This window comes from Coccinella septempunctata, chromosome 8 (assembly GCF_907165205.1).
Source record: "Coccinella septempunctata chromosome 8, icCocSept1.1, whole genome shotgun sequence".
Lineage (NCBI taxonomy): Eukaryota > Metazoa > Arthropoda > Insecta > Coleoptera > Coccinellidae > Coccinella > Coccinella septempunctata.
In genome coordinates, this window is record NC_058196.1 from 29,441,600 (window position 1) to 29,452,502 (window position 10,903).

At 39.4% G+C, this 10,903-nt stretch overlaps 1 protein-coding gene across 5 annotated transcripts in view; it reads left to right on the forward strand.

The window, feature by feature from the left end:
• Nucleotides 1–10,903, forward strand: part of LOC123319297 (CCR4-NOT transcription complex subunit 6-like) — a 53,420-nt gene that overhangs the window by 35,896 nt on the left and 6,621 nt on the right. For all 5 annotated transcript variants that reach the window (XM_044906185.1, XM_044906186.1, XM_044906184.1 and 2 more), the window contains one exon: nucleotides 10,451–10,516. In XM_044906185.1, the coding sequence (XP_044762120.1) occupies nucleotides 10,451–10,516 (66 nt within the window). The remainder of the gene's footprint in view (nucleotides 1–10,450; nucleotides 10,517–10,903) is intronic.

Sequence of the window (10,903 nt, forward strand, 5' to 3'; positions counted from 1 at the left end):
TTTCTATCGGGTTTCTTCTGTGGGGCATACTGGCAAATTGATCACCCTATGAGGTTGAGATGAACTACTTGGGTACATATATCTCCATATCTCTTTTGCTGCACGATGGATCCAAATAAATTCTTCGAGCTTGGCATTACCACGCCAATAAGCAAGTAGGTACTGGGACAGAGGGGACGGTGTTTGGTTGACAATTTTCCGCTACATAAAGCCCACCTGCTCCAATTAAGCTGACGAGGTTATTTCTTCTCGAAAGTTGACATGCGAGAAGTAAATTCGAAATGTGATACTATACAGAGCGATGAAAATTGGTCATCATTTTAGTAATTTTTCGTACGTCAACTTTCCACATGCGTATCCCTATATGCGAATCATCTATATACTGAACGAAATTGGAACATAAAAGTGGTAAAATAGGAGGTAGTAAAACGCTTTAAATGAGCCCGAAGGTTCTAGTTCTAGAGTCCATGAAACGCCCTTTCCATAATGGTATAGAAGGTCGAGATCGAGAATATGTTGCAAGTTTAAAAATTGGTAATTTCGGAATATTAGAGGGTTATGATCATTATTCATTGAATTTTACCTCCAAGAGGATGTAACTAGCAGACATTGTCAGTATCGAAAGAGAGATATCTATTGTTTCCGAGCGCCATTTGCGATATCGCCCAACGCGTTACCTCAGGGGTACCAACAGCGAGAGAAAAAAATCCTAACCTAACCTAACCTAACCTCCTTCTGTCAATATCATAGAACAATGGTATCGGCGATTGACCTAGACGTAAGGTAGGTCGACTTCATCATTGTTCGCCGAACAGTTCTGTATTCCGAAACAGGTCGTGTTTTAAATATAAGTACAATGATAAAATCGCCCTATATTATTCATCCTGAAGATCTTAGATGATTCTGGTGACGAGCTTGGAAGTTTGGAAGATTTCTTTGGTCTTTTTGGAACTTGATCAACCGAAAATGGTGGGAATTTGTTTGACACTTCATTGTTGTGGTCCTGGAGAACCACCTCAGTGATAGTTAGGTCTTAAATACCCTAGCAAGATTCGTGTATTGAGACTAACTAAGGTTTTGGTCTCTGAGAATTTTATTATCCCTCTCCAGGCACTGCAGAATTAACAAGAACATAACTTTCGACTTAACTAATTGACTCCAGTAAAGGTACCAACATCGAGAGGAAAAAAAACCTAACCTAACCTCCTTCTGTCAATCCATTCATAGAACAATGCTATCGCTGATCGATCTAGACGTAAGGCAGGTCGAGTTCATCACTGTTGACGGACCGATTGGAAACGTGGTCGTCACAACTCGTTTCTGTACCAGTAAAAACGGCTTTGTCTCGCGCGCTGCTGCGGTCGCGGATGCAAATTGCCTTCGGTGAACGCTAGACGGCTGATTAGGAACGGCAACGGAATAGGTCTTGTCCGGTCTAATGCCTCTGGGTGTTGCTGGACGGGACCGAAATGGAGTTGGGGTACTCTCGAAGATTAATGGCGTACGTGAATTATATGTGGACGAAATCGGGCGCTGAATTGCATGCTTAAACTGTGTGGTTCGAAAGAACTGGAAAGAGTCAATTTATTTGGCCCGAGGAAACGAATGGGCCCATCAGATTTTTGGCCCGTGGGGCCTTATACGAGATATTATTAAGTTGAACTTTGAACTATACAGCGTTTTTTGTTTGAAAATCCGGGGGCCTCTTAAAAATTCAGAGCAGGACCAGAGATCATCAGTAATTTATCTCAGGGAATCGATTGGGCCCATCAGATTTTTGGCCCCTTAGGGCCTTATACGAGATATGAGGCCCAACTTTGAAATTTCGACACGAAGCCATCTTCTTTATTGCAGATTCGGATTCAGCGGGAATCCGAATTGGATAAAACCTAAAAAAAAAAAATCGTCCTTTTTGGGGCCCTATACAGCGGTTTTTGTTTAAAAATCCGGGGACCTCTGAATAATTCAGGCCAGGATGCAAAAATTGATATTCTGATACTGAGATCATCAACGATTTATGTCGGAGAATCGATTGGGCCCATCAGATTTTGGGCCCGATGGGGCCTTATACGAGATATGAGGCCCAACTTTGAAATTTCGATCACAAAGTCATCTTTTTTATTGCAGATTCGGATTCAGGGGAAATTTACATCCGAATTGGTTAAAACCTATAAACTTTCCATCCATTTTTGGGCCCTATACAGCGTTTACTGTTTAAAAATCCAGGGGCTCTAAATAATTCAGACAAGGATGCAAAAATTGATATTCTGATACCTAAGTTCTCAGTAATTTATCTCGGGGAATCGAATGGCCCATCAGATTTTTGGCTCGATGGGGCCTTATACGAGATATGAGGGCCAACTTTGATTTTTTAACAAAAAACTCTGTTTAGGTCCCAAAAATGGACGAAAATATTCTCGGTTTTAACCAATTCGGATGTTAAATTCTCTCTGAATTCGAATCTACAATAAAAAAATGTGTTTGCGTTTGAAAATTCGAAGTTGGGCCTCATATCTCGTTATAAGGCCCTATCGGGCCCAAAATCTGATGGGCCGTTTTACCAATGAATCTAGTCTGAAGGTACCAGAAACGGCCAAAATCAAGCGATTCAGGATATCCTATATATCTCAGAAAATATTCGCAAGATATCGACCAGTTGGCAACCTGATTAGAGTGTTATTTCTACAAATATTGGTTAAATAAATTTGTTCGTTGCGTGCGTTCATAACATGGTGAGTATGGCAATGCTCTCCTCATTTTTGAATCATTCATTAACGTCTCAAGTTTACCAGTTTTTTCAGATCAACATAATCACGATCGAACGCGTTCCACAGTAGCCGGTTATGTTTTTTGTCCATTTCAAAGTCATAAATTATCGAAGGCCGCATATTTAGCGTTTCGTTCTTATTACGTCCATCCTGAATCAGCTTTCCAGCAGCGAATCCATTCATTCAACCTTCTATACCCATCGGATAAGGCACCACGAGGATAATAAAACGAACGAGAAGCTGGCATAGCCTTTGCGTATAATGAAGAAACGAGACGCGGACTCGTTGGAGGTATCTTTTTCAGTCGCAATAAGATCGGAACGTTCGATTTCGAGACGATGCTTCCCATTCGATTCAGGACACGTAGTGCCATTAGATTATCCTCGGGAATTGATGATTCCTTGCCTCTATCCGGCGGCTTTATGTTGCGAAATGGCTCAATCGGTAGACGAACAGACGATAAAAATGACAACGACCGTCTACCATACTTATTAGCATCGATGGGAGTCGTCATTTCGAAACGCAAAATGACTCAATCTTCCTGGGTGATAGAACGAATGATGAACTAAAACGATTAATTCCTTCTGCGGCAGTTCAGATTGTTTTTCTTCCACCTGTGTTCGAAGTTGAAGATCACTCGAAAAGTTGAATCACATTCATGTTCAAACAGTTCATCTCTTGATCGAGAGTTGAAGTGTCCTTCACTCCTCACCGAGTTGCTAACTCTTATTTTACCAGAATGTCTTCTGTAAATGTTCAGATTGTCTTTCTTTCGCCTATCTTCGAAGTTGAAGCACATTCGATATGTTGAATATTATTCATGTTCAAACACTTCGTCTCTTAATCGAGAGTTGAAGTCTCCGGTGATGTTTTACTCTTCTCACCGAATTTCTAACTCTTATTTCTTCAGAATTCCTTCTGTAGAAGTTTAGATTGTTTGTTTTTTCCACCTCTGTTCGAAGTTGAAGAACACTCGAAAAGTTGAATCACATTCATGTTCAAACAGTTCATCTCTTGATAGAGAGTTGAAGTTTCCTTCACTCCTCACCGAGTTGCTAACTCTTATTTTATCAGAATTTCTTCTGTAAATGGACAGATTGTTTTTCTTTCGCCTATCTCCGAAGTTGAAGCACATTCGATATCATGAATCTTATTCGTGTTCAAACACTTCGTCTCTTAATCGAGAGTTGAAGTCTCCGGTGATGTTTTACTCTTCTCACCGAATTGCAAACTCTTATTTCTTTAGAATTCCTTCTGTAGAAGTTTATATTGTTTGTTTTTTCCACCTCTGTTCGAAGTTGAAGAACACTCGAAAAGTTGAATCACATTCATGTTCAAACAGTTCATCTCTTGATCGAGAGTTGAAGTGTCCATCACTCCTCACTGAGTTGCTAACTCTTATTTTATCAGAATGTCTTCTGTAAATGTTCAGATTGTCTTTCTTTCGCCTATCTTCGAAGTTGAAGCACATTCGATATGTTGAATGTTATTCATGTTCAAACACTTCGTCTCTTAATCGAGAGTTGAAGTCTCCGGTGATGTTTTACTCTTCTCACCGAATTGCAAACTCTTATTTCTTTAGAATTCCTTCTGTAGAAGTTTATATTGTTTGTTCTTTCCACCTCTGTTCGAAGTTGAAGAACACTCGATCAGTTGAATCACATTCATGTTCAAACACTTCGCCTCTTAATCGAGAGTTGAAGTCTCCGGTGATGTTTTACTCTTCTCACCGAATTTCTAACTCTTATTTCTTCAGAATTCCTTCTGTAGAAGTTTATATTGTTTGTTTTTTCCACCTCTGTTCGAAGTTGAAGAACACTCGAAAAGTTGAATCACATTCATGTTCAAACAGTTCATCTCTTGATCGAGAGTTGAAGTGTCCTTCACTCCTCACCGAGTTGCTAACTCTTATTTCATCAGAATGTCTTCTGTAAATGTTCAGATTTTCTTTCTTTCGCCTATCTTCGAACTTGAAGCACATTCGATATGTTGAATGTTATTTATGTTCAAACACTTCGTCTCTTAATCGAGAGTTGAAGTCTCCGGTGATGTTTTACTCTTCTCACCGAATTGCTAACTCTTATTTCTTCAGAATTCCTTCTGTAGAAGTTTAGATTGTTTGTTTTTTTCACCTGTCTTCGACGTTGAAGAACACTCTGAAAGTTGAATCATATTCACGCTCAAACAGTTCATCTCTTGATCGAGAATTGAAGTCTCCTTCACTCCTCACCGAATTGCTAACTCTTATTTAATCAGAATTTCTTCTGTAAATGGTCAGATTATCTTTCTTTCGCCTATCTTCGAAGTTGAAGAACATTCGATACGTTGAATCTTATTCACGTTCAAACAGGTCGTCTTTTGATTGAGTGTTGAAATATTCCATTAGAATTAGTGCTGTAGGAGTAAAGATTGTTTTAACCTGTGTTCGAAGTTGAAGAACATCCGAGAAGTTGAATCACATTAATGTCCAAACAGTTAATCTCTTAATCGAGAGTTGAAGTCTTTTATTACGTCTACCTCATTTCACAGAGTTGCTAACTCTTATTTATCAGAATTCTTTCTGTAAATGTTCAAATTGTTTTTCTTTCGCCTATTTTCGAAGTTGAAGAACATTCGATATGTTGAATCTCATTCATGTTCAAACACTTCGTTTCTTGATCGAGAGTTGAAGTCTCTGGTGATGTTTTACTCTTCTCACCGAATTTCTAACTCTTATTTCTTTAGAATTCCTCCTGTAGAAGTTTAAATTGTTTGTTTTTTTCACCGGTGTTCGAAGTTGAAGAACACTCGATAAGTTGAATCACATTCATGTTCAAACAGTTCATCTCTTGATCCAGAGTTGAAGTCTCCTTTTATGTCTACCCCCTCTCACATGGTTGCTAACTCGTTTTTTATCAGAATTCTTTCTGTAGATGTTCAGATTGTCTTTATTTCGCCCATCTTCGAAGTTTAAGAACATTCGATATGTTAAATCTTATTCATGTTCAAATAGTACGTATCTTGATCGAGAGTTGAAGTCTCCAGTGATGTTTAACTCTTCTCACCGCATTGCTAACTCTTATTTTATCCGAATTCCTTCTGTAGAAATTTAGATTGTTTTTTTCACCCATGTTCGAAGTTGAATCACATTTATGTTCAAACAGTTCATCTCTTGATCGAGAGTTGAAGTCTCCTTTTATGTCTACCTCTTCTCACCTAGTTGCTCACTCTTATTTTATCAGAATTCCTTCTGTGGATGTTCAGATTGCTTTATTTCGCCTATCTCCGAAGTTGAAGAGCATCCGATATATTGAATCTTATTCATGTTCAAACAGTTCGTCTTTTAATCAAGAGTTGAAGTCTATTTTTATGTCTACCTCTTCTCACCGAGTTGCTAACTCATATTTCATCAGAATTCATTCTGTAGATGTCGGAAAAGCATTGTGTTCTACAATTTCATATGCGTGATAAGTTTTGAAGAAGAAAGATTGGAGAAGTAACAATTTTCCATTCCGCTTATCAAGCATGCTGTGCTCGAAACAATCTCGCCCCACATTCCGTTCTTTTGTTTACAATTCCACCGTGAGTCATTTAATGGCTTCTCGACGCTTCTTATCAATTCTCGGTGTGTTTATTCTTCTTCACTTCTGCCCAGAAATTTTACATTTAGCTCAATTGTTTGCCGTTTAAAATGGTCTTAGTTTATGTAGAACTATATTCATTCCTGATATATGTTTGGAGAGTACTCTACAATAAACTGCATAGACGATTTCAAGACTTAACTTTTTGCCGAGACTTCTCCGAACGCCCGTCAGGTACCTACGACAAATTAATACGCACAGCTGATTGTCCACGGTGTTATTCGGTCGTAAACGTTTTTACTGGCTTTGTTCTTTCGTCTAGGTGCTAGCGGGTCGCAGAGGCGTACGGCCTTCGATGATTTATGCGTCCTTTGTCCTACCAGCATTCGATAATTTTTTTTTCCGCACGAACATGAACGAAATTGATTTGTATGATCGGGAAAAACCTATGAAGCGTCGAAATTGATTGGCGATGGCGTGGGAAATCGATTCTACAAAGATTTTGGCATTTTGCTGTATAAATTTCCATTCATAAGGGATGTTACATTAGGTAGATTGTTTTGACATTCGAAAGTGTCTAAAGTTCGGACGAAAGGGTGTAAATTTTGTGTTGGGACGTCACGTCCCAAAGTTTATTATTATAATTAGAGGGGATTTATTGAGATATATGCAGACGGGTGCGCCACCTATTGTCGGGTAGGCGGATGTTCGACTCAGGCCGCTCTTGCCTTTTCTAGATTCCTGTCATCGTTACGACGGTCTAGCACACGCCCATTAAGAAGCAAATTGTGAAACACGCTGCTGTCTCATGTGTTTCGGGGAAATATAATCTTCGACAATTCCAAAATACGATGGACTTGAAATAATACACTCTGCACTTCCAATTCCATCGTTAGACTTTCCAGAAGCCTCGGGCTGGACGCGACACACAGGAAGCTCGACTTTTATAACGTCTACAACTTCTCAGATTACATCTTCTTTGTTCTCACACACAGTCGAGTGCGCTCTCATTAAGCCTTATCATCTTACCGAGGTGCGTTCACGTCCAGTAATCGTTCCTACCCTTTTTTGTTCGGTCTCGCAACGAACCCATGGGAACTTTTATTTTATGTCACTCGGACAGAGGCGGCTACCGTAGTTTAGAAGGGCTACGAATGAATGTAACGATCTAAATCGAACCAATCAACATACCAACACTCGTTGTACCAGCAGGGGTTGATGCCGCCCACGATTTCGGTCTTATTTGGTCCCATCAGAGCAACACGACTCCCACCTCGAGGAAAAACGGATCGTGTTGACGATTTTTACAGTTTTCATCTGCGTGCTCCGTTTGCGAAGGTTCGTTATCGTTAATAATGAACTCCAAGAAGAAGAAGAATTAACGAACTCGACGCAAAAACAAAATGGCACGTTTACGATTCTCCTCAACCTAAAACGGCGACCGAGCGTGACGTAACGAGATAGCCGTCGCGGGTTGAAAAGTCGACTTTTCTGTGTCACGATGACAGATCGATCGGACGGGCGTATCTTCGACATAACGACGTTTTTATTGCGTGAGAAACCGTCCGAGGAAATTGGGACATGACAGGAAACGCCATGTGCATCCGAGTGGAGGAACGGCTGTCTGGACGGTTTATTTTATGAGGGGTGTGCCGAAGATTCGATTTGTCCGCCGTCGGTGCGGCAAAATGTTGGTAACTCTGAAAAAATGTCAATTTGACAGCTGACACGTCAGGATTAGATCATGGTATTGGAAGATACCTATTGGTGAGGTATTTTCTATCAAGTATTTTTAGTAATACTTTTAGCAGAAGTATAATCATCAGAAAATCATCGAAAATTACCAAAAAAAGCTAGAACATTTCAAGATTTTCGATGTTTACGAAACGTAAACAAATCCACGATCACAGAATAAACTTCTACCTAATGTTTCTTACAAATACAGGTTAACGTCAGTTTGACAAGTTGACAAGTGAGGTTGGCACCGATCACAGATAGGGATAGGTAGTGCTGATTAATTTTTGGCCTCAGTATTTATGAAATTCATTTCATTATGGTTGTTGTTAAGGCGAATGGGTCAGTAAAGGTCTCCTGGCCTACTAGTTCTTTTTCATTCAGATAACCTAACCCCAGTATGTATTTGGCACAGCTCTGTAACGTATAAGTAGTTCTAATACACCTGGTACGTCTTACCTAATTTCATATACGTTTACTATGCTCTAAAACCTACCCATGTGAGAAAACTTTCATATGGACGATTTTCAGTTTCCTCTTCCTGATCAACAAGAGCCTATCGCGTTTTAAGTTCTATAAAGAAGAGTCGGCTTTCTTCTTTCAACGTTCATGAAGAAAAAAAGCGAGCGGTAGTGAAAGCGTAACACGAACTAATTTGATGGGTAATGATCTGATCTCACAGCAATACAATGCCAACGATATCGGAAATGTGTTCGAAATTATACGAGAAATTATTAAGACTCACAAAATGGCGTATGCATCGGTTATGTTGGATCCGTTGAAAATTTATACTTTTGATATTACGTTTTCTTTAGCAATCGAATATTGTGACTGTAATCACTTTTGACTTCATCTTCTGCTGGAAAAAGAGTTCTCGAGTTTCAAAAATTGTTCATGACCTTAAAAACTGCCAATCTATGTTACTTTTGATTCTTTTGTAATAAAAATGTTTGCAACTCGTGGATTCCACCCAGAGAGAGCAGTATGATTGATTGACTGCCTAACATTAACTACCAGAAGAAGCACGGAAGCCTAGTTTGATCAACAACCATCATTTAGTTGTCAGTTCGATAACTTTAACGAATGGATAAACTGTCGTTAATTTTGTGCTAGTTTCTGAAGTCTCTCTCAATGCTTCGACAACTGTCAATCAGATAACTGGTGGATTTCAACTGAACCAGATAATAATGCCACAATTCCAGCATTACTGAAAAATTCCAAACACTGGTATGGTGTCTTCTAAAGTTAGGTTAAATGCCTGTCAAAAAGTACGACGGATCAACTTAAACGAAGGTTTTTGGGAGTTTTTCTTTCCAAGCAGGCCTTGGCAACTGAAATTACCAGTTATAGTGCGTGTGGTAAACATTCTTTGCGAAAATTTGCATAGGGAATGTACCACATTCGCTACGCGTACTCCCTCCAAATTTCAATTATGTTGTTCCGGCGAATTTTCTCACAGAAACGGCCACTTATAGTCGCATCAGTTTCGGCCCGCGACCGCCGACCAGTGGGAAAAAAACAAACTGCGGATGGTAGAGGCGGTTCTTAGGCACGCTTCAGTTAACCGAGGACTTTCTCCAACTGTCACATCTTCGTGATATATGCCGCACCGTGATTATTTGCATGACGTCGAAGATATTAAGTGTTCTAACGATGGCAATTGTATAATCTTCAGATTCTTCGGAGAATTTAAATTATTTTCGCTTCCAAAGGTAACTGGTCAGAGAAAGCAAGGGGCCTTAGGCTCCCCAAACAGCCTGACTCCAGAATTCGTGAAATACATACATTTTTGACGTGTTTTTTAGGAAATTCATTTTGAGTGAAACCAGGACTGAACACACAGATTAATACTAGTTCAGCGAAAAAAGTTATAATAATTGAAAATATTTCAATTAGATAGATTCAGGCTCGATTTTATTTCTCGCCTAAATTTGTACTTCTTCAATATATCGGCGTTTTTTACTCGCTTTCTCGAGACTTGAACTGTTGAAACTTCTGAAATTACTCGTGGGAATTAACAGCACAAAAAGGTGGCGGATAATTTGCATAATATATGCGAGGATTTCAGTCCTCCTTGAAAATATCGCGAATTATTCGAAACGGGGATCATTCACGAATTCTTCGGGCTAATCCATCGCGAATTGCGATTGAATTGAATATCAACAATAATCATTATCGCTCCTTAATCGAAATGTCGACTATCTCCTCGCGCTTACTAAGTCAGGCACACGGAACCCAGATAAAAAATTCATTACGTTCGTCAGATCCATGGTCGAGCTCTATTGTCGAACGGTTGGAAACCTTCAACTTCAAGAGCGAAACTTGGGTCATTGATCGTATTATTCTGATTGTTTTTCCCTCTTGACATGGATATGTTTTTGTTTACAGTGAACGCGCCGAGACCCCCTGCACGTCCATGGATCCCTTTGGCTAGGCCCTCGGGAAACAGAACATGTGAGTATTAGCACTTGTCACTCATCTGAAGAATTCAGGGAAATATCTAAACTTGAGCTCGTTTCGCCAAAACTTCCTTCGTAAATAGGTAAAAAGCTCTTAGGTGAAAATGTGAGTCTCATAATTGAACACCCTTTTTGCCAGTGACGTAGTAGAAATTTACTAATCTTTTTTTGCAACTAAGGTCTCTCTAAATTATTAAAAATTACTTATTGGAATGCTCAGTTCAGGAAAATATTTATTTCAGTTCGTTTCTTGGATTGAAATTTTCTCAGGCTTGCAGCGATTGGAAACCTTTTTTTGTATACGTGTGAAAAATATCTAACATTCGGTGCGTCATCTTTCGTTTGGAGCTAGGAAATAAATTGGTGGTTTTGATGTTTGGTT